At 38.0% G+C, this 24,448-nt stretch overlaps 2 protein-coding genes across 3 annotated transcripts; one reads left to right on the top strand and one right to left on the bottom strand.

Annotated features, from left to right (window-relative positions):
- Nucleotides 1-9,988: 9,988 nt before the first annotated feature.
- LOC144037255 (TBC1 domain family member 20) lies at nucleotides 9,989-17,117 on the bottom strand. 2 transcript variants are annotated; one of them, XM_077548590.1, is made up of 10 exons: nucleotides 16,290-17,117; nucleotides 15,761-15,815; nucleotides 15,355-15,485; nucleotides 15,201-15,281; nucleotides 14,946-15,132; nucleotides 14,378-14,479; nucleotides 13,971-14,112; nucleotides 13,710-13,894; nucleotides 13,500-13,609; nucleotides 9,989-13,196 (listed from the first exon to the last, which is right to left on the bottom strand). In XM_077548590.1, exons 1-10 carry the CDS (start codon nucleotides 16,342-16,344, stop codon nucleotides 13,018-13,020), a joined length of 1,227 nt encoding a protein of 408 aa, XP_077404716.1. In that variant the 5' UTR covers nucleotides 16,345-17,117; the 3' UTR covers nucleotides 9,989-13,017. The 2 variants fall into 2 exon arrangements, with proteins under 2 accessions (XP_077404716.1, XP_077404717.1); XM_077548591.1 differs by having other exon boundaries at nucleotides 13,154-13,256.
- Nucleotides 16,808-24,361, top strand: dgat1a (diacylglycerol O-acyltransferase 1a). The gene is made up of 17 exons (XM_077548589.1): nucleotides 16,808-17,425; nucleotides 18,221-18,308; nucleotides 18,988-19,028; nucleotides 19,116-19,201; nucleotides 19,980-20,032; nucleotides 20,870-20,975; nucleotides 21,043-21,171; nucleotides 21,274-21,345; nucleotides 21,418-21,521; nucleotides 21,605-21,643; nucleotides 21,717-21,758; nucleotides 21,841-21,885; nucleotides 22,065-22,177; nucleotides 22,235-22,300; nucleotides 22,360-22,447; nucleotides 22,525-22,587; nucleotides 23,288-24,361. The coding sequence occupies exons 1-17, from the start codon at nucleotides 17,172-17,174 to the stop codon at nucleotides 23,426-23,428; spliced, it is 1,530 nt and encodes a 509-aa protein (XP_077404715.1). The 5' UTR covers nucleotides 16,808-17,171; the 3' UTR covers nucleotides 23,429-24,361.
- The last annotated feature ends 87 nt before the right edge of the window (nucleotides 24,362-24,448 follow it).

Genomic DNA, 24,448 nt, shown 5'->3' with positions numbered 1-24,448 from the left:
AAGTAATCTTGGCTGACATTGATCGGCCTCGTCTAATTGGGAGCATCTAGCCGTGTAATTGATCCCGCTACACTTTACCACGTGAATTCAACAGCGTCAGCAACACTGATTCGCGCCGATTTTACCCAACGACACAACGTTGCGGAGTGACCACAGCAACACGCCAAGGTTAACGCAACGCAGTGTTGAATTATCTGAGTGAAAATAACTACAGATAATGCTTAGAATCTTAATGAGATTTGTCCAAAAGTTGGCAAGAGTAAGTAACGGATAGAATTTGTGAAATATTTATTAGTAGTAACTCACACACAAAAAAAAAAAACTGCACTAAGCTTCAGTGAACAGCTGGAAGACACTTGAGTGAAAAGTTGAGCATAGAGTAATTGGGTCCGAGGACTTATTCCATATGTTGAAGATGAAAGTTGTTGGCACCCGCAAGCTGGCGGGAACCGACCCGTGAGACACTTGCTGTAATTAGATGCATCCGCAACCTCATCTTAATAAGATCCAAGCTCGAGCTGTACCAAAAAGCTGTCTCTAAAAACATAACAACCTGTCAGAGAGGTGTTAAGTGGAACAGATGAGAAAGTGAGGTTTTATTGTTTGTGGACAAAAAAAGTCGGGCTGGGTGAAGATCCAAAGCCACTTTCAAGTGGTCGCAATTTAATTCCATTACTCCGTTGCAAGGCTGGGATTCGAACCACGAACCTCAGAACTTTTCCTTTTTTTTTTTAAAAAACTTCTGTCCCTCTGTACTTTCCTTTCTCCAAATAGTAGGCGAAGAAAAGCGAGACGCAAATCGGCAGGGGTGCATTGTAAAGACTTTAGCATTTTAATGTTCCCCCATCATTTTTTTTTTTTTTGCAAGCACAAGCTTTTACATTCGGGCTGCAGCGCTGATTGTTTTTCGCAGAGTCATTCCAGAAAGTGGCAGCATCTTCTTGAGGCTGCCGAGTGACCTTGCAGAAGCCTGGCCGCTGAGATAAGCGCGACTCTCTCGCTCCCAGTCCAGTTTTTTCCACTCGGGCACTTGCTGTTGGATTTATCACTCACTATTTAAACACTTTTATTTTATTTTAATTACTCGTATATTATAATCTCCGTCTAGAGGAATTGGAGTTTGAAATCAACTAATAAGTTATAGAGCTCTCCGGGAACACAATATTGTGGAGCGACCACTGCCACACAAATTCTCTTTAAGATCAAGATCATCTTTAAGTTAAACACAACGATGCCATACTTTGATTCTGGGAGACCGATTACTCAGTAGGTGCTGCTGTTTTGGTTGGCAAGAGTTCCCATGAACTTGCCTTTGCTTAACATAAATGCACACAACACTGTGGAGCAATCACACTAACACCTGTATAACGTGTACCAAGTCTCCACATTTGTATCTGTCTGAAAGATTTGTTTTTTGCTATAGACGTCAAAAATTTATTTGAGCTATTTCTATTAGTTTAACATTTTTTTCCCACTTTTGTTAACAAGAGTATGAAAACCTAGAATTGTTTTATTATACATTTAGAACAGATATAAAATATGTAATTAATCAAAAATTAACTAGTGAAGTCATGTGATTAATTATGATTAAAAAAAATGTATCGCCTGACACCCATAATTAAAAAAAAAGAAGTTAAATCGCGTAAGGCGATTAATTTTTTTTAAATTGTAATTCATCGCATGACTTCAATAGTTAACTCACGATTAATCACAAATTTTATATCTGTTCTAAATGTACAATATGTTTTTTCTAGGTTTTCATACATTTGATTTTTTAAGTGGAAAAAAATGTTAAACTACTAGAAATAGTTTAAATGAATTTTTGACGTCTATACCCGTCAATGGCAGTGAATGAGTTAAATGACTAAGAGTGAACTGAGTTAATTACAGTATGCATTCGAGGGACAGAAGTTAATTTTTAACACGGTGTGGAGCGACCTCCTTAATGTCCAAAAGTGAACATTAGATGCTTAATTAATGACAATTACAGCTTTTTAAAAATATATATTTTTAATGTAAAGAACTTATTTGAGGAAGGCATTCATTGTTTAAGTGATGAACCAGGCAGCAACTTCTAAGCATGCGTCACCAAACAAAACACTTTTTTCAGGCTTGGAATCTTTTTCTTTCCAGACAACAGTTACAGTACAAAAAAAGCTCAGCGTAGCGTGAAAGAGAAAAACATTACAGTATTTCTTATCTGAATACTTTAAACGCCCTCTTTTGTGTAGCTCTACATACACAATCAATAGTCATTATGCTCTACAGATTGACCTGCATTCTTCACAACACACAAGGAATCGCGAGGGCTGGCAAGCAGGAGTATTCCAACGTACTGCAACATGTGTATCGATTTTCAAAGCGCTTATAAAGCAGGTAAACAACACAACAAACAAGCACAAACGAATGACTACTTTGTGATGTGATCCGGCCTTCGAAGGACATCACGTACCTCAATCGTGCTGTAATGACTTTCATGCTACCTTTTAAATATAATTTAACGCTCACTTTTGTGCAAACTCTTGTCTTTTCAAAGGTAATGCTTAGCATTGTTATTTGTTTGAGAGCAGTTTCAGATCGTTACATTGAGCTACACAAATCTTTTTGGTTCTACGGACATTTTTCCAAAAGCGCCCTCTTAATCTTAACTCATTCACTGCCATTGATGGCTATTGACGTCAAAAATTCATTTGAACAATTTCTATTAGTTTAACTTTTTTTTTCCACTTTTGTCAACAAGAGTATGAAAACCGAGAATTTCTTTACTGTACATTTAGAACAGATATAAAATTTTTGATTAATCGTGAGTTAACTAGTGAAGTCATGCGATTAATTACGATTAAAATTTGAATTGCCTGATGCTCCAAATTTTTTTATCTTTTCTTTTACTTTTAAATTCATTCACTGCCATTGACGGCTATAAACGTCAAAAATTCATTTGAACAATTTCTATTAGTTTAACTTTTTATTTCCACTTTTGTCAACAAGAGTATGAAAACCGAGAATTTCTTTACTGTACATTTAGAACAGATATACAATTTGTGATTAATCGTGAGTTAATTAGTGAAGTCATGCGATTAATTACGATTAAAATTTGAATTGCCTGATGCTCCAAATTTTTTTATCTTTTCTTTTACTTTTAAATTCATTCACTGCCATTGACGGCTATAAACGTCAAAAATTCCTTTGAACTATTTCTATTAGTTTAACATTTGTTCCCACTTTTGTTAGCAAGAGTATGAAAACCTAGAATTCTTTTTATTGTACATTTAGAACAGATATAAAATTTGTGATTAATCGGGAGTTCACGAGAATTCTTTTTATTGTACATTTAGAACAGATATAAAATTTGTGATTAATCGGGAGTTAACTCGTGAAGTCATGCGATTAATTACAATTACAAATTCTAATCGCGTGACGCCCCTAATTTTTAATAATCTATTGTTGTATCTTTTCTTTTCTTTTTAAATCAAAAAAGAAGAAAAGACTTTTAAAAATTAGGGGCGTCAAGTGATTAAAATTAATTGTAACCAATCGCGTGATTTCACTCGCTAACTCGATTTAAAAAGAAAGAAAAGATTATTAAAAATGAGGCGTCAATGGCAGTGAATGAGTTTATGACAATAAAAAATAACTAGGATGTGTACCCCTGAATACCATATGAATAAAATAGATGCCTAAACTATCAAGTGCGGGAAGGATTTGGCAAATTAAGCTCGTCTATTTTTTGCCCACTATGTTAGTTGTCAACTGTATTAAGAGATGGCGGCGTGGCGTTAAGACGACAGTCAATCCCAGCTCTGATTGTACCCAGATTGAAAATAGGATTCTGAGCGGTATCACATTTGCAAGTTGTGACAGCGTAATCAAAACGCTGAAACGTTCGTATCATAATCGGCGGCCGTGCACACAATCCTGTTAACGATGACTAGACTGCGTTTTTCCAAGTTGTGATTGCAGATGTTTTATGGTTGACACCAACGGCTAGCAATAAAATGAGTTAGACACACAAAAAAGTCAAGGATTCGTGACAGAAAACACACCGGAAGCCATTTCTGTTTGAAGCGGAGATTTTAGTGAATATAATATAATATAATATAAGTCTGATTGCTAGCAAATTTGAACATATACTAAGATTAGAAAAGCCAAAAAAAAAGACAAATGGCGGAGCATTTCGGTGGATTTCTGGTCACAGCTTTTAATTTATTTTGCACTCTTATGAAGGCATGAAAGTTTTGGAGGAGCTTCCACAGTCCCCGCAGACCTCGTAAAGGACAACATGCCTTTCCTTGATCACTCTGGTTCTTTGACTACCTTTAAAACCCTTTGCCAAAACGTGAACCTTTTGATGAATTTCCACTCACACGACGTCTCCCGTGTCCGGCGGCGCTTCCGCCACGCTCGGCCATCTGATCTCTTAATGATGTGTGAAGCTCGTTTTTTAAAGTTTTAGCGGAGTCTCTCATCTTTGCTGCCTGTACAGATGGAACGTGCTCACAAGGAAAACCTCATGCAAACTAAGCACTTTTGGGAAATCTGTGCCATGCGAGGAAAGGCTTTCAATTTGTGTGGATTGCTAAATTCCCTGTAGATACAACATGCATACATCAAACAACTGGTATATGGATCCAAGTATTACAAATGAGGAAGAGCAATGCATTTGATCACACGCAAACTGCAACAAAAAAAAAGCACTAGGTATCAAGAAAGATAAGGTAATAAAAAAAAGAGAACTAGATTTTAATCACTAATATTAAATAACACTGTACATTTTTGTCAATTTTCTTTTTCTCAACTACTTCAGTTTAACTGATGCCATGTTGAAGCTGAAGATGACAAAAAAGTTGTTTCATCCTTGAAAAAAACATTAATCAGAGAATTTAGAAGGAAATTGTTAATATGAAAAGAATAATTTAGTAGTAATGTAGTGCAATTTATAACACGGATTTACCGGTATTTGGATGACGTACAAAAAGGTGCTTACTTAACAGCATTAGATTGTTGATTGTGCTAAAATGAGATATTCTGACATAAATACAACATATTTTGATTTTTGATGCATCAAGTGCTTTAAGAATAGATTGTTTTAATGGACTTAATCAACGGAAGTGCCATTTTTGTCAAGATTTTCTATGAACCGGAAATTAGTGTAAATACAAGATTTTTGTGCAAAATAATGCTGTGAAAATATTTTTGCATTAATTTAACAAGATTTTCGGATTTGTAAAAAAGTAATGCACTGAAAAGATGAATAATTTAGTAGGATTTGTACTAAAATAACAAAGTGAAATTAAATTTGTAGGTTATGAACAAAAAGTAAAGCAATGAAATACTAACATAAATCTAGTAGGATTTTATACAAAATGTAATGCAGTAAAAGTACAAAATTGAGTAAGACTTGTACCAATACTAGGCGTGTAACAAAACCGTTTTGAACCGGAAAATTGTTTCTGATTTAAAAGAATTGTTCCACTTTGAAATATATCAAGATACTTACTGAAGGAAATGGCACGTTCATTCAAATGTATGTAAAATGACAACAAAAGTTAGACCTGATCATTCTGAAAACAGTTTTTTTTCCAACCTCCAAAATGCAACCAATTACAATGTATGACTCTTTGCAAGAAATCCTACAAAATCCCCGCGATAACAGACAAGGTGACAAACATATAAGTGAGCAGCGAGTCCATTCTGGTTGTAATTAAATGGCGCTTTTATGGATCATTTGTCAGGGCCGGCGGCCATTAGACTGCCAACTTCTTGACATTTACCCACAAATTCACATTTCTCACACACATGCAAACACGACTCAACGCTTGTTGACATTTGACTTTTTTTTTTTTTGTGCCACGCGTTTGCAAATGAAGGACATGAGCCGGACCGCGTGCGATTTAAGACAGATTGATGTGTTCTCCCGCTGTAGAAAAAGAAAAAAAAAATGACACGGATGGATCCGACTGAAGATGATAATATGAAAAATATGAACGAGCCATCTCCGGTTGGCGTGGTTGGCGTATTAGTGGACGGCAGATGAGCGAAGTGCTGACAGCGAGGCTGAAAAGATTAACAGGACATCATCACGATGTCGGGGAAACTTTAACAGACTGTGAAATCAGTCAGCGTCGGAAGCAAATATGGCGGCGGGACGAAAGCAGTTTGGCTATTTTAGGTCTGATGCAAAAAAAAAAAAAAAAAAAGAATAGGACTGATGCACTTTCCATGATCTTGTTTTCACATGAATCAGTCAGGGGGAAAAAGTAGTAGGATTTTGGATTTAAAAAATATTGCAGTCAGTGTAATTTATCACTTTTGCAAAATTCTCTGCAAAATGTAAGAAAGAGTAAATATTCAAGGGTGAAGACAAAAACGCAATGCAGTGCAATTACTCAAAAATAAGTTAGAAGGATTTTGTAATTGTGTTATTACAAGAATTTAGTAAGACTATGTGCTAAAAGATTGCAGGAAAATCTCAAACACATTTTGTAGGATTTTTTTTTTTAATACATAATTTAGTGTAATTACAAGAAAAACATGTCGAATTGTGTAGAAAAACGAATGCGTTGTGAACACAAAAAACTATTTGAGGGATTTTGCACAAAAATTATTGTATGGAAATTACTTAACTCTTTGACTGCCAAAAACGTTAAATAACGTTTAGTAAAATCCTATGGAGGAGTGCCAAAGACGTTAAAAGACGTTTGTTTCAAAACAGAGGTGACACTAACCATTTTCTATTGTTGATTACTGAAAAACGGAATAAGGTAGAAACAAACTTTTTTTTCTGATGAAAGATGAGAGTCCAATCTTTCATTTGGTAGTACGTGTGTTTCCATAGTCCAAACACATAATTTTCTGTGGACCTTGAAAGATCAGTCAAAATGCTTAAATCAGCTGGCACTGGCGACATCCCGTTTCTGAAAACGTCTGGCAGTCAAAAACAACAACTACAAAACAGTGTAAATTACTCAAAACAAAGTACTGTAGTTTTGTACCAAAGAGTAATGTAGTGGTTATTCAAAATCATTTAGTTAGATTATGTGATACATTGTAATTATTATAATTTTTTTATTTGGATTTTATACTAGTATTATTGCAAGTTAATTAATCACTAGAATTTAGTAGAATTTTATACAAAAATAAGAACAAATTTGTAGAACTCAAAATGTACAAATAGCATTTCAAACAAAGTAAACAATAATTTAGTAGGATTTTGTACCAAAATAATTAATTGAAATTACTGATAAGAATTCAGTAGGATTTCGTATAAAAGTAACTAAGTGGAATCACAAAAAAAAGTTGGCTTTTGTACAAAATTAAGTGAAATTACCGATAAGAATTTAGTAGGATTTTGTACCAAAATAAGTGAAATTAAAGACAAGAATGCAGTAGGATTTTGTACCAAAGTAATAAGTGAAAGCACAAAAAAATGGTACGATTTTATAAAAAGTAATTAAGGGAAACTACTGATAATAATTTAGTAGGATGTTGTACAAAATAAATTAAGTGAAATTACTGTCAAGAATTTAATAGGATGTGTTTTGTTCACTTTGGGAGAGATTTATAGGGCTTGAAAAGAAAAATGGATCAGAGCAGTCAGATTTGCCGAAAAGATGAATATTCGACAGTTGGACGACTGTGTGAAAAGACAAGAAATCATCTGATTGGAGTAAATACCAATTCCTCTGGTGTCCATGGATACGAGGTGAGGTCTGGCCTGAGGTTGGACCCAGCGTGACACCCCAGGCAGGCCAAGAAGACGAGAGGTCACGTGTGGAAAGCCCAAGAGGACTCCGCATCGACACACACTAAAAGCATGTGCAGAAATCCTGAAAAGGTATTCACAGAACTGTATGGCCGGGCCCTGCTTTCAGCCTAATGAGGCCCGGGGGTTATCAGAGATTCACAATACGACACTTCCTTTAGCTGCACTTGACGCTGAAAAGGTGGAAATGGAAAAGTTTCGCTCGCAAAGATCACACCTGCTGCACAGATGTTCCAAACAGTTTTAGTTTAATTTGGGCCACGACTCGCGAGAGCGCCTTGACAGATCTGAACACCAATTAAGGGAGCATCTTTTTTGGAAGGCTGGTGTTGATGTCTCTATTGGAGCATTTACGGATTTTATCTTCTTCTTGCTGATACTTTTCTTACATTTGTGTGTTGCCATAGAGACTCAAGATATTTTTAATTAAACATACTCTTAAAATGGTTTAATTTAAAATGAACCAAATGATGCATATTCCATTTCACGAGGATGAACCGACAATTATGGTATAGTTCATCTGAAATAATCTTATAAATACCATTAATTCATTCTAGCCCCCTCAAAAAAATTAAAAAAAATTCTATTGTAAATAGTATTGTTTTTTATAAAAACATACAGAAATAATGAATAGAATGTAAATCATTTTACTGTTTGCACAACATACCATTTCAATAGGCAGTGTGTTGCTCCTGGTTTATACATTTTGGCCACCGGGGGCAGTATAATAAACAAATACTATACATGAAGAGGACGGTCAAGAATGCTCAGTAAGTTGCAGGAATACAGTATCTGTCTTTGACTGAAGAATATGTTAGTCACTACAGTGGACTGCCGCATATTTTTCACCTAATTCACCATTTCGCTTTTTTTTTGGGGGGGGGGGGGGGTATCCCCATTTAAGGGTTATGATGCTGCAACATCAATGCTAGTTTTAATTAATAGTCTGTTAGTGGCATTTGCATTGTGTGTTAGCATTAAGGTAGCATAAATTTGTGTTTGTCTGTTTTATGTTTATTTTCCAGTAAACAGACCCCCCCCCCCCCCAAAAAATATATATATACAAGTCAGGTTAATAGTAATTTGAGGTTGCAATGCTTAACGTTGTGTACACTTTCCACTCAATTCTCATTCGGAGTACAGGCAGGAAGAAGCAGTGGCGAGTGGAGACGCATCATCAGTATGCAGGGGTGCAGCGCACACGTGTTGCCTGCGAAGCACTTTGCGACATGTTCTCTGATCCATGACAGAGTGAAGGGCTGAGTGGGGGGAGGAGGACTTGTAAGGCAAGGGAGGACGACATGAGGACTCGGGCGCAGGATTTTTCGTTTTCTTTTTTTTTTTAGCCAGAGTCATTTCACTCCTACAATCTTACTACCTTTTAATTTATTTCTGATTTATTCCTAAACTTTTTATACATCATAGTAAGTTCTTGTTGGTATTTTCACTGCATTATATATTTTGACAAAATTCAAGCATACTGTTATTGTGGAGCAATTTTTCAGCATGACTTTTCGTATAAAATCCTACTAAGTCCTTTACACAAAGTCTATCAGTGAGTGGAACGGATTCGAGTCGAGGTGCTCTTATTAATGGCACAGTTTGTCGTGTGAGTTTGTCATGAGAGAGCCCAAAAAAAAAAAAATCCTTACAGTATGTAAACAGGCAGATCCCTGGAGCAGCGGTCGTCCCTGGCGAGGGCACGCATGCACCTAAACACACACACATGCAACACACGCGCTTGCAGATTTGGAAGGTAACCAGAGTCAAAGGTAAAGCGAGAAATATTGCGTGCCTTTTAGGGCACCAAGAGTGAGCAATGTTGTGACAAAAGTGTGTGTGTGTTTGCGTGTGCACGAGTGTCTCTCGCCAGGGGGTGCACAACCCCCCACACAAATATATGACCTCTATTTTCAGTGGATGCCACTTGACAACATCTGGATTTACGCACCATTTAATTGCAAACGCAAAGCAAAACAGACGCTGGCTTTGGTGTTAGCGTTGTTTTTAGCATTAGCAGTCAGAGAACAGAGTTCAAATGTTTTGATTTGTTTTGACAGCCGCCGACTAAATCCTACTGAATTAATGTAATATCCCTGCCATTTTTTTCTGGTTCATTTCTACGAAATCATTGATGGGTCATTTTAGATTTTGTCAAGAATTGAACACAGCCTAAACGTTTTTTTTTTTGTTTTTTTTTATAAATAGAAGACAGAAAACAAGAAATACCATCAATCATTATTTATTCACCGCTTTACACAAGGTCACCAGCTCAATTTCATAAGTTAACATCATTCCTTTGGAATACAGTCATTGGATAGCGCTGTGATAATAAATATTTAAATATTCATTGTAGTTTTCCTTCGATAAAACACTTGTTTAAAGCATGTTGACGTAATGAATATATTTTAACAGTCTAAGGTTTGTCCAAATTTTCAAATACTTTATGTGCACCATAAATGTTTTATTTGGGTTTCATTTTCGTTAATAATAATAACAATTTCGTGCATAATGGCAACATACAACAAAAAGCCAAGCTGCTGGAATTAAAAACGATTGCATGAAGAGCACAGACGCAAACATAAAAACAGAAACTGGCCAACGAGGCGCTGATTTATCGAGCGCCTAATTAAAGTGATTAACAATAAAAGTCTCTATAAGCTTTCTACTACAGAAAGGCGGCCAACTAACGAACTAGCTAATTGAGTGACTGACTGACGGGACTGTTAATTACTCAAGCTCAGCAACCCTGAAGGAGGTCACACCAACCTTTAATGGTAGTGGAGACTCCCTCCCGCTTTGTTTTTAACATTCGCAATCCGTCTCCACTGCTGTTTTGATTTGTTTTTTTGAATGGCAGGTTAGCGACACCGCCAGGACTTTGGCACGCATCCCAGTACATTGTTGAGAGCTTTTTTTCTTCTTTTTTTTTTTTTTTGTTGCCACTAGCAGTCAGAATCCACAAAACGCACACTAGCCACTTCTACAGAACTTAAGTGCAACAATATGTAGCTAACCATCTTGTCTTGTCTTGATTTGTTTTGATAGTCATTGACAGCTGAAAATGCACGCTAGCAAAATCTGAAGTGCAGGGTTGAAGTGGAATAGTGAATAGCTAACAATCAGCTAAAGCCTGGTTCACACGGCAGGGGAATCGGCCCGATTTCGGCCCCGAATTTCGCCTCCCGATAATCGCAAGGATGACACCACACATGGCGCATCCCGATATCAACGCTCGGAAGGACCTCCGATTTGAAATCGGGGATATTCAACATGTTGGATTGTTTTGGCCCGACTTCGCTCCGTGTGCGGTGTTCCCCGAGGACAAACCACCCTGCAGCCGGTTGACAGTGACGTGCAGCCAATCAGAAAGCGAGCCGGCGAGGAATCCAAAATCAAAACAGTCATCACGCAGCAGAAGGTCCGTGCTTGCGCTATTACACTCCCTTTTTTTTTTTTTTTATGTTTATACACGCACACACATACTACATAATGTCATCTCCAGGTGGGACGCGAACCCGCGCTGCCGCCCAGAGCCCATTTACACTCCTTTAAACAACGCCTTTTCTTTTTATGAAGAAGTTGTAAATGTTGTCTCACATCGTTACATTTTTTTTCATTTAAAGGATTGTCACTTTTTTTTAACTCGCGACTGCCACCTCTGGCCCAATGCGTAACTGCAGCATTGTGTCAAGCTCGTTCATGGTGCGCGTGCAAGTACGTGCACGGTGTTAAAGCGACAGCCACAGTTGACAAACGAAGAGATGACTTCAAATGAGGTCAGAAAAACTCCGCCCCTCCCCTCCCCAAAGAAACTGTGGAGTGTGAAGGGTGCGCATACTCTACTATAAAGGGAAGATAAAAGTTGAAAGGTGTAGTAAGAGTAAAACAGTCAGGGCTCTTTGTACTCATCTGGGCATTGGTGGAGCATGCAAGATGTAGAAAAAACGTAAACATTCCCTTTAATCGTAGGTCTAGTAATCGCTGATTTATTACATAGGTTGCGTCGCATGTTTCGCCGCCATTTTTCTACTATGGATGCCCAAACAAACAAACAAATTTATTTTTTAGTCTTGCGAAGTGTGGTCTCTCTGAGGCACCGTAATGCACATGCTTCAAAATGCACGCACTATAAACTTAGATCATAGCGTTCTATTAGTTCACCACTGGAAGGCACTAAATTCGACACACTGTCCTTTAAGTAAAATACATTAAAAAGCATGTTGTTGCTCTCATTATTTTTAGCTTTAGCAATTTTAGTCCTAATGTCGGCTTCTTGATTAGTTGTGACAGTCAGTGTCAACAGTTTGAAAGTCAGGTTAGCAACAAGTGAAACTACAAGTAGCATGTTTTTACATGAGCAGAAATGTCATCTTGATGTGTAAGGGTGCAAGGCACCTACCATCAAAGCATGCAACTGGCCCTTGTTCATCATGGGCGCATGAAAATCGACAACTCCTTCACACAAACTGGTATGTACATTATTAGGCAACATTTAGCCTGACCAAAGGGCCGAGCAGAGGGTGGCCAAGGCTGTGCTGTGCGAACGTGCACTCACAGATGCAGCAGGCGCGTGCTAGTAAAAGCTGATGAATATTTCAGAGTCTTAAGACGTTGGTACAAGGTGCAGACATTGCTGGGGAAATCGCTACAATGCTAACACACACTTCTGTATTATTAATATTCTATTTTCGGGTTTAAAACGATTATACTCTTGTACGCTCGTCCGACAGGCTACGTTTTAAGATTAATAAATACATTAAAAAATGTAATAATGTTACTGTTCGATTAGGATTAGGCTATAGAGTAAGCAAATGTTCTGTTTGGGCAAAACATTGCTTTAATAATTCATGAATGTAAGCGCTTCCTGGATTTATTCAGCAGGTGTGGGGTGTGCACTTCAACAGTTTGAAAATCGAAAAACCTACAAATACACGCAAAAAGTCGATTATTATACTTGTGTAGCCTGTAACAATGAATTGTGCACCCCACTTTTCTCATTTGCGCTCTCCATCCATATTGAGAAGCTTTCAGCTCTTAAAATGTTTTCTGTTATTTGGTCAGGGGCACTTTTTGGTTTCGAGATATTCCCACAAGCACACAAACAAAAAGATATATATAAATCACCCACACAACCAAAAAAGCTTAAAGGGTAGAGTAATGGCCAAGCAGTACTTCAAACCTTGTCCCAGTGAGCTACCTCCTCCTCAGATACAAGGTTCGAGTCCTTGCAGTGAGGATGAGAAAGAAGCCCATCAGAAGAGCTGCAGCAACGCGTCGGGCGCCCACTCCATGGCCGTCTGGGCCACAGCGAAAACGGCCGCCCCCAGCGTGGCAGACAGCCCCCACACCGCCATCTTCACCATCCTGCTCCCCTTCCCCCATCGCTGGCTCGCGTCCTGGGGCAAAGCCACGTCCAGGCCTGAGTGGCGAGCTACGGCGAGCACAGAACAAGGGTGAAGAAGAGGAGGATGACGAGGGGAGGGGTTTCATGCTGCATTTTGGGGGTTTTGAGGAGGGTTCGGGGAATATTACAACACCGGGAGTAGAGAGGTAGAAGAGTAAAGATGTGATTATTTTTCCTCCACTCTTATCAAAACAGAGTTAAGCTTGAGTGAACTGTCACATGAAATGGAACAAAAGCGTACACAAAAACATTTTTGATATCTAAATTAGTTAAACACTGCCGATGGGAAAAATCATTATATGGGGTCCCTGAGAACCTGGTTTTCCTTACCTTGTCTCAAAGTGTCAGAGGCCTGAGCTTTGGTGAGACGTTGGAGAACAGAATCCGGTCTTTGGTGGAGTGTCGAAAGCTGAAAGGCCTTAAAGGTGCTTATGGACAAGCTGGAGAAACAAAGAAATGTAAAGATTGAAAATTATTTGGTCACTTCTGGCGGGATCTCTGTATGAAATTCTATGGTTAGTTAGTAGGGGTGCTCCTAACCTTTTACGAGACTGCAGCGCCGCCCGCGAAGCCAGCATGGCAGGAGGGTAGCAGTGGAACAGTTCTTGAGACTGGCTGATTAGGAGTTCATACGGGAGTTCTTGTGGGATGCGCGAGAGGAGGTGGTGCACCATGGCCATGTCGCATTCCGTCTGCTTCACCTCCTGCTTTCTGTGCAGCACGATCTGGCGGAAAGACAGATCATATTCAAATTGCATTGGAAAGGATGACGTTTGAAGGCCGGAGCTGAAGTTTGCTTACGGTAGCAGCGAGGTAGATGGGCATCATGGGGTGTGAGGCCAAGAAGAAGTCGTAGAGTCTCAACGTGAGTTTGAACTCAGACAGGACGTGTCCATACCACGTGATGAGCCAGGACAAGGCAAATATGGTTCCCACCTCCGCTCTAAAAAAACATCAAAATCACTAAGTGAAGCATTGTCTTTCATATAGGGCTGAAGAACTGAAAAATAAATTGTGATATCCCCCCCACCGCCTATCGTCCTCTTTCCCATGTATTTAAAAAAAAAAAAAAAAAAGCAATAAAGTAATCTGCACTACAATCAACAATATCATATGTATTATACATAAATGTTTTGGTCTTACTTGGTTAAACTTCACAAAATGCTACCAAACAAATGCTACAGATAACTGATTAGATGGACTTGTACCTGACCATGAAGTCATGCAGTTCTTTGTCCACTTCTTCCAATATAGGCATCAGGTAGTTTAAAATATGCTTAGTGCTGTCCATTGTTGGATCCATGAAGTCCCTGCAAAGAGAAATGAATGTTAATGCAGTGGGGCCTCAGTTCACAATTTATTTATTTTTTGCTCAAATTAGCCCAGAGTGTAGTGCTTCCCAAGAAAGTGAAGTGTATTGATATGAACGTATCACACTATTTTCTGTTTCCCTCCAACCTAACTCCTGCCAAAGAAACTCCACGCCTTAGATATTGCTGCCATCTAGATGTAATGACAGCACACCGCCATTATTTTAAGGGAGAATAAAGTTGTAATATTACAAGAAAAATAGTTATCAAGCACCCATGCATCCACCTATTTGCAGATTTATTTTTTTCAATATTTTTTTCATTTCCCCCCCTTTTTTTTTCAATATTTTATTATTTTTTGTACCCATTTTACCCATATTTATCACTGACTTTTGAATATTTTCTTGGTTTAAAAGAAAAAAAAGTCAAAAGTTAAGTAATGTTAAAAGTGCGTACTGTATGCTACCTGAGATGATATTTGGATAATGTATGCAACATGGCGATAGCCATACGCTCGCCAACAACAAGCAGCAGCGTGACGGCCACGTCGTGGTAGCCTTGGTAGTAGTTGAGCTGCGGGTTGCACCTCAGAACCTCCAGGATGATATCCACGAGCTGCTCCTGTAGAACAGCTCGCTCCGCAGACGGCATACCTGCGAGAGAAAACGAATGACGTCTACTGCACTATTTTGAACGTGTAAAAACGGTAAAGCAAAAGGACCTTTTGGAAAGCGCTTCATGGATCTCTTGACATCCAGGACCACCTGGTTGTAATCCTTGTGGTTCTCCCGTCCATCTTTTCCTACAAAAAAATCCTGGATTATACATCATATTTATTTAAAAAGTACTATGCTGTACATCTGTTTGTCGCTAACCAGGTTTATATGGAAGATCATATACGTTGATGTTGAGAAGCTTGGGCCACACTTTCCTGCGAAGTTCATTGGAAAGCAGTCCTCCGTTACTGGCCGCAGCCCTCCTCAGGGTCTCAATGTCCACCGGATCACTGTTCAATGAAGTGTACATATAGCTTGTATGAAAACAATTGGGTGGGTGCAAGTGTAAAGTGCTCTACAGTACAATATTGGATTTTTTTTTTGTAGAAAGCCCATCACATACTTGTTCTTAAAACAAGTAAAAGTCTGTCATTACACCACTAAATTGATGGCTAATTACCTTGTGTGCGTGTTTTAAAGTTTAACTTGCACTTAAACTGTGAAGAAATTTGTAGCTTTGTGCCATATGTCTAGAGAAATTAACTACAATGCCATAATATTCTACCTGTTTAACGCCTGGTGGATCTCAGTCGACTTCTGCTTCCTCCCACAGTCCAATTCTGTAACCGGAACAGTAAGATACAAGAGGTGTTTATTAGTACTGTGCAAATCCCCCTACTAGTCCTTTTATCTCGTTATGTTTTCACTCCCCTTATTTATTGCACTAGGTGGTGCCTAACCAAGCACATGCTGCTTATCAGTAGCATAATTGCATGTAGCAAAGCATTCAATTGGTGTGAATTTTATTTTTGAGCATGATTGCACTGTTTGTTGAAAGAGCCTCTTGCAATTTTATTATTATAATTATGTAAAATCAATTTTGAGTGATACAACTCATCCATCTGTTTATGTCATACTGCCACGCAGGCAACTCTTACGGGCATGAATTTATTGTAAGTATAATTCAAGCCTAACTTGAGTCGTTGAGAAAATAAGCTAAATTTAATGTGTCCAAACTATCGTTATTCAAATCTTGCTAATTAATGTATCCAAACTATCTTTATTCCTTGCTTGCTATCAGGTACTCGACTTACCGCTTGTGACAGGTACATTAGCCCCGTTTAATTTCTTTCTCTTGAGCTTTTTCATCCCCTTTTAAAAGAAAACGAATCCACGTTGTGTCATAGGCACACAGAAGCGAAATTAATAGCTAAATAAAAACATTTATAACATCTTCCAACTCAACTTCAAATATGTGTGTCTCTTGTGAGACAACGTAGCTTGAACTAAACAGGTGCGCTAACCATTGGTCAAAATGAACCCGTGACTAAAATGTCGAAGGTGATTGGCTGATAAGCAGCTCGTGCTCGTCAAGCAAACTTGTTTGTAGTTTTTTTGTGGAACGTGAATAACATTATTTTTTGGGGGGTAATTTTTTAATCCTTTACTTTTTAAAAATATATCCTGCTAATTTCAAGTACAATACGATTCTTTTAAGAACACCTATAAAGGTATTTTAGTGCCATTTATCCAACAAACGCATTAGCGCCGAGTTATTTTTGCCACATTGTTTTAGGATCTACTGCCACCGAGTGGTCATACTGATAATGGCATACAGGTCAACGGGAAGAAAAGCCTTTTGCTTGCTAAATTAGCAACGTTTACGATTTAAGTGTCAAATAGTTGTACTGTACATTATGTTGACTACTAATTCGGTGACCGAGCAGTGAAAGAAGGGGGACGTCACCCCGAAGATAGCAGGCTCCGTGGGGAGGAGGATAAGTGAAATCTGGCAACCCATCAGCTAATTGCCCCATGATCTTGATAGCGTAGGTATGAAACACCGCCCCCGAGCTTCCACACGGACACTACTTTTGCGCTTGTAACCGCGTCACGCGTGTCCTGCGGGGGCCACTGACAAGCGAAGGACAGCGGCGGGCCGACATGTCCTGTCAGGTGAATGCTGCGTGAGCGGGATGAGCGATCGAACAGAGATGAAAGGGCCCGGAGCCCGCCAGAGGAGGACGACTATTTCTGGCGGCGTCAAGCAACAAGCCAACGGGGGCAAGTGGCACGGCGGCGACAAACCACCGGCGTGTCCCGGTAAGAAGGATGAGACGGCCAGGAGTCTTCATAACAACGGAAAGACGGACAGAGAACCGAGTCAACGGCCCACTGATAAACACAACAAGCCGGAAAGTCCAGTGGACGAAATCAGCGAGGGACTCAGGTAACCTTTAAGGACACACCTTTACGATCGTAAATTCCTCTACTGGATTTCCACATAATGCACTTCTCAACAAAAGTAAGCTACTAAACAAACATTCCACCTGACTGACCGCTCTTTCAATTTGCTACACATACTGTGTAGCTGCATTTTCATTCAATACATATCTATAGTTTTTAATTATGTAAATTAACGGGAGTTCAGGAAAATACAGAAGTACCTGAATGTAGCAGAGACAGGTGTGCAACCGCCATAGTGCTGAAAACAAAACCCCAGGTGAACTCTGGTCAAAAGTCCAAAATTAACCTACAAATGCTCCATTTAATAATGCAATTGGTGCATCTTTATAACAACTCGAATGGCAATGTTTTACCACAATCCTGTTTCATTGCGAAATATTTTGCGGTGACTTATTAGTTAATAACAGCAACAACAAAAACAAAAATTACATGTCATTCACAGGCAAGCACAAACTTGCTCAGTTGTTGCAAAATTGCATTTTTGTACTTCTGTGATTTGTCACACTCAATTTCAACATTTAGGGGCCACATACCAACGACTTCATTCTTCAACCATTTGACTAAGAATTTACATGATCAAAACTGCATTTTGCTTTAGCAGTTTGTTTTATGATGAAATTGATTCATATATGCACGTTTTTTAAGTACTTTTTATAGTATCATGTGTGGCCCCTGAACACCAAATTTAGCTCACTCCTCATTAGCCCACCAAATTTCCGTTTGCTGCATTTGTAATATTCGGTCATATTTTTTTTTTCTCCAAAATATATATACACAGCTGCCATGTCCAACAGGAGTCTCTTCTGAGCTCTGCTAGTGGCTTCAGTAACTACAGAGGAATCCTCAACTGGTGTGTTGTCATGCTGGTAAGTATAGTATAATATTTCCCCACATGATGTAATTATTGTATTCAATGCTCAAATTGATGCCATTAATAAACGCAAGTAATACATCATACAAACGTAAAGACAAGTTCGCTATTGTAAAATAAGACTAAAATTGTGTTTTGATCCCGCGTCTTGACAGGCATCATTGATCTTAAAATAAAACACTCTCGGTCTATAAAAAGAACCGGCAGACCATGGTTGAATGTTTTGTAAGAGACTGGTCTAAAAGTAGATTTTTGTCTTATGAACGGCAGCCATTTTCAAGAATTATTTGTAAAGCATGCCACTTGCCCTCTTAGAGGTTACACCACAATGACCCGTTGCAGTCCTGGCTAAAGGTTACTAAAGCATAAGTCAGACAGTTGAGGAGCAACAGTTGCATCAGCTTGATGAAGTAAGCGTGTTTGAAAATCTAAAGAGGCACACTCATGCCTCGTTTTTTAATTTTTTTTTATCTCAAAGCTCAGTCCTTATTCCTCAGAAACGAGTGCCGCCATAAACATTTATCAGATGTTGTCAAGAGCACTCACTCCGCCGCACCTCGACCTTTTTATTGAGCAAGACAACAATAAACACCCGCCCCCTCCATTATGGCTGATTGTGATCACTTTGCAACCAACATGAATATAAACTGTAAAAATATGTTTTTGTCTCTCAGGTGCTGAGTAATGCACGCCTTTTCCTGGAGAATCTAATAAAGTGCGTGTACGCTGATACATTTTTTTCCCCCACATTTGTTGCCAGCAATTAGTCTGAACCCAAACTGTTGCTGTCTGTCTGCTTTAGATATGGCATCCTGGTAGACCCCATACAGGTGGTGTCACTCTTCTTGAAAGACCCCTACAGCTGGCCAGCCGCTTGCCTCATCATTGGTATGCTAATTCATCGTTTCATTTGGTTTTATTTTTAATTTAGAATTTGATTTGATTTACATTCTTTTATTTATCTTAATGCTGTAGTTATTTTTTTTTAATGAGTAATCAATTAATTTGTTTTGTTAATCTGTCATTTAGTTTTAATTTTGGTATTATTTTTATTGTTTGTATTTGTAACTTATAGTTTCAAATTTGTATTTTATTTTACATTAGCAATTTAAGTCATTTTTAAAATTTGAAATAAAAAATTTTGTTATTTATATTTGTGATCATTTTCTGCCTTTTATTTTTTTAAGCGCCTTTGAATTGCAAGCAAAATTTTGAGTTACGATCTCTAAATGGTGGTGACAACAAGGAGCAGATAGTATTTATTATTTAGAAATAAAATTAAGCATACACCAAATAATTAATCAAATCACTTGAATGCCCAAAGCCGTATATTGAATGTCTGTATTATAGTGCCCCCTTGTGGCCACGGTGCACCGAGCAGGAGGATTACAATGTAAATTTTACTTTATATTTACTGTATTGTTTTATAAGGTGCAATACCGTGGAGTGTTATTTTATCATGAAAAACATTTTACAATAGTGGCATTTCTTATTTTTATGTGGGTTTTTTTTAGAATTAATTTTGATTGAAGCCAAAGATCAAGTTTTGAAGTAGTCCTTCCTGCCTCAAGTCGTTGCAGCTGTTTTGAACAAGTCATAAAGTATTCCTGCCAAAGTTCACACATGTTGTTTAACCTCGCTCTGCTTTCCTCTGTTGTTTTTCCAGCATCTAACGTGTTCATTTTGGCAGCCTTGTATACAGAAAGACGTTTGGCTGTGGTGAGATCCTGTGTTTATATTTTATTATGACATGATTCTACAGTATAAGAATTATTCATTTTTAAATTTGTCATTTGTTTTGATTATATGAATGTTTATTTTAATGTTTCGTGATCTTTTATTTGTAACCAATTTTATTGGAATGAGTAATTTTGATACATTGCCATTAGAAGAGTGATTTTATTTATATTTTTACATTATTTTTTATTGTAATTTTAATATGTTAATACTATAATTAAAAATATATATGTTATTACATTTTATATATTGTATGTATATTAACTCATTCACTGCCATTGAAAAAAAATATTTTAACTATTTCTATTGGTTTAACATTTGTTGCCACTTTTGTTAACAAGAGTATGAAAACCTAGAAAAAATATACATTTAAAACAGATATAAAATTTGTGATTAATTGTGAGTTAACTACTGAAGTCATGCGATTGATTACAATTAAAATAAAATTATCGCCTGACGCCCCTAATTTTTAATAATCTTTCCTTTTTTTTTTAAATTGCATCAGGCAATTAAAATTTTTAATTTTAATCAATCACATGATTAATCACAAATGTAATATCTGTTCTAAATGTACAATAAAAAAAATGGTATGTTTTCATACTCTTGTTAACAAAAGTGGAAAATATGTTAAACTAATAGAAATAATTTAAATTAATTAATTATAAATAAAAAATTAATTTTTGACGCCTATAGCCGTCAATGGCAGCGGATGAGTATAAATTTATAAATAAAAAGTTAAATTTAAAGGTTCATATTTTATTATTAACTACAGTACTATTTGTATTATATTTAAATATGTTTGTTTTTTGTGTTTTCTAGGGAACAGTGTCAGAAACAACTGGCTTAATTCTTCATATATTCAACTTGACGTCACTATTGATATTTCCCTCTGTGACGGTCCTTACTGTCACCTCTATTACCCCTGGTAGGTCAAAACACGTTTATTTCATCAAATGCAGTATTTATAGTAAGTGTCTTGTGTTTTTTGTCAGTGGGCGGCATTCTCTCCTTGGGCATCTACACGGTGCTGTTCCTCAAGCTGTACTCCTACCAGGACACCAACAGGTGGTGCCGGGAGATCAGACAAGCCAAAGCCAAGAAACTGACTCGCTCCTACTCATGTGAGTATTAATACATTTCAAATCTCGTTCCATTTTTTAATTTTTTTTTTTTTTTACATACTGTATTTTAAGACTATTATGTCCTGCTTTTGTGATTTCCAGGTCCGTCTGTGGCTCAGTCCAATGGCTCAGCAGTGCACACCGTCTCGTACCCTGGGAACCTCACCCACAGAGGTGATGACATTTATTTTATTTGATTTTTTTATGAATACTAGATTAGTCATCTCAATCTTGTTTTGTCGTCAGACATGTACTACTTTGTGTTTGCGCCGACGCTTTGCTACCAGCTCAACTTCCCGCGCTCGCCTCGAATACGCAAACGCTTCCTCCTGAGGAGGCTCTTCGAAATGGTGATTTTTGAAATAACGGAATACATCAAATGGCTTTTTTTTGGGGGGGGTGTGTTCAATGTGTGGTTTGCTTCTCCTTGCAGCTGTTCTTCATGCAGCTGCTGGTGGGGTTAATACAGCAGGTAATGCTGCCGCAGTCGTATAAAAACCGTTAATTCAATTAACTAGCTAACGTGATCCATTTGTGTCGCCTAGTGGATGGTTCCCACCATACAGAACTCCATGAAGCCATTCCAGGTGAGATGGAAGCTCAGTGAAGTTACACGTCAGACTACAACAAGTCTTTGTGCGATTCGAGTGACAATTGCGTCTCGCGCAGGAAATGGACTTCTCTCGAATGGTGGAGCGTCTTCTCAAGCTGGCGGTGAGTGACACGATGCGTTCAGGAACACGTCGGAGATTACGCGGTCAATGGTGAGGGTTACGAGTTGCGTTCAAGGACAGGCTCATGATTACATGAGTCTCGTGTGTAGCGGCAGGCAAGGTTAAAGCGTCACGATGCGTTCAGGGACATCATGTAAAACTTAGCTTTCTGCTCTTCAGGTCCCCAACCATCTGATCTGGTTAATCTTTTTTTATTGGTTCTTCCACTCGTCCATGAACTTTGTGGCCGAGCTGCTGCAATTTGGGGATAGGGAGTTCTACAGAGACTGGTGGTAAGTATTAAGAACATGTACTATACATGCAAATACACAGAAATGTATTTCATGCAGGAACTCTGAGAGCGTCACCTACTTCTGGGCCAACTGGAACATCCCGGTTCACAAGTGGTGCCTGAGGTGAGCGGACACATCATTCGGAACGCCTGCCAAATCATCTGACAGTCTCCATTTTGCAGACATTTTTACAAGCCGATGTTGAGGAGAGGCGTCAACAAGCTGGTGGCCCAAAGCGCCGTCTTCCTGCTATCCGCGTTCTTCCATGAGGTAATCGGCAAAAACCTTCCAAGTTTTTGAGTTTCATTGTTCTCATTAACTCTTTTTGATTGGGTTGTGCTCCTCAGTATTTGGTCAGCGTCCCTCTGAAGATGTTCCGACTTTGGGCCTTTATGGGCATGATGGCTCAGGTGAGACTAAATGGCAGCAATTGTGTTTATTTGCTCAGATGCAGATGTGGAGGTCTATTAGTTTTATTCTGTTATTAATACGTTTGATGTCAATTGAAAGTAGAAAACTGAATTTAAAAAAGAATTTATGCAGAGAAATAGATAAAACTTTTTTTTTTAATCTGCTGCTGTTTTGGTTAGCAACAGAGTTCAAATGGGATTGGAAGTTAACTCTTTAATTTCCATTTATGCACGCAGATAATACTAGGGCTTGACGGATTAATCCGCCAGACAATTTTTACTTCTTTTTTTTTTAACAGTAGTTATTTATATATATTTCCTAATTAATCGGCCGATTAATCAATGATCAAATATTGGAATTGGCATAGGCCCAAAAAAAAAATCCATAACAGTCAGACCTTGTTAATTTTTTTTTTTCTTGATAGAAAAAGGTAGGCTTCCATTTAGTAAGACTTGGCTCATGAATTCATCCAAGACTTTGTGCCTTGGTTCGTTCTGCTATTTTGGTTAGCAACAGAGTTAAAAAGAACTCCTTAAAATCGTTTTAAGAATTAAAAGCAATTATACTTTGTTGAACTACCTTTTTTTTGCAGACATAAAATCAATCATCTGAGAGACTGTTTACATGCTGCTATTCTGATGGCAAAAAAAACGCGCTTTTCTTCATTTCAATATTTTACCACTCCGTTTTTTTCACCAGGTTCCACTGGCTTGGTTCGTGGGTCGCTTCCTGAACGGCATCTATGGCAACGCGGCTGTGTGGATGTCGCTCATTATCGGCCAACCGGTCGCCGTGCTGATGTACGTGCATGACTACTACGTTACCCACTACAGCACATAGTGTGGACCAAACCAATGTTTTCAATCAGTGGCCAAAGATGGGAAACATGTAGACTGAAGGGGGGTACGCTAATAAGCAAAACGAACACTTTCAATGCAAGCTTCAAAGTAAACTATGTGTAATAATAATACATGACGTTTGTGTCTATGTTGTGTTGCCTTTCTAGTTTTGTGTATCACTCCTGCAATAACGTGCCAGATTTTAAATCAATAATTTTGGGGCCGTTGTTTTTAATAATTTGCTGCAGTGGTTGAACAACAGGGGAATGCTTTAGCACTTTACCGAGATGCATGTTCTCGACTTGAACCATAATATTTCTATGAATGTTTCTCTTTTGTTTTTTTTTGTTTTTGCCATCCACTTTAGAGTAAACCAGTGTTTCCCCAACCTTTATCTTTACATTTAAAAACATGTACAGTGTACTGGCATAGATGCATGTAGATGAAAATATATATATATTTGGAATGAGTAAATATTTTCTGACCAACCCATTCACTGCCAAACCTCCCAGAAGTAATAATGAATATTTCACTAATTTTACTGTCAATGACAATGAATTGTGCAATCAAATCATTTTTGACACAGTGGTTGGGAATCACTGAACTTAACAGTTGATAAAGTTTTTGTTGAGCTGAGATGGAGGCGCACACTTTTAATCTGAAACATTTCAGGGAATGTCGGTATGAAATAAAGCAGCAAGGCTGGCAATCATTCGTAATTAAAGAAAATAAAGTGCCTGCTTGTTTCAAAGTTGAAAAGAGGCACACAAAAAAGTACCTTTGCTGCACTGGTGAGCTTTAATAGTCATTGTAAAGTGTATTTCATAAAGTATGCACAAAACGATGTAGCTTGATTTAACTGCCTTTTAAAAATTTTGTTATATATATACATTTTGTGTGCGTATATATTTAATAAAATAACATGTCAATTGACTGTTTTGTGTGCTAAATTCAAAGTAAAAATGAAAAATATGTTTTGTTAATGCAAATGCATATCACGTGTCTCCGCAACCCCACCCCC

This window comes from Vanacampus margaritifer, chromosome 17, assembly GCF_051991255.1.
Source record: "Vanacampus margaritifer isolate UIUO_Vmar chromosome 17, RoL_Vmar_1.0, whole genome shotgun sequence".
NCBI classification, from domain to species: Eukaryota; Metazoa; Chordata; class Actinopteri; order Syngnathiformes; family Syngnathidae; genus Vanacampus; species Vanacampus margaritifer.
Note: the sequence above shows the minus strand (reverse complement) of the source record. Positions and strands in the feature narration are given on the sequence as shown.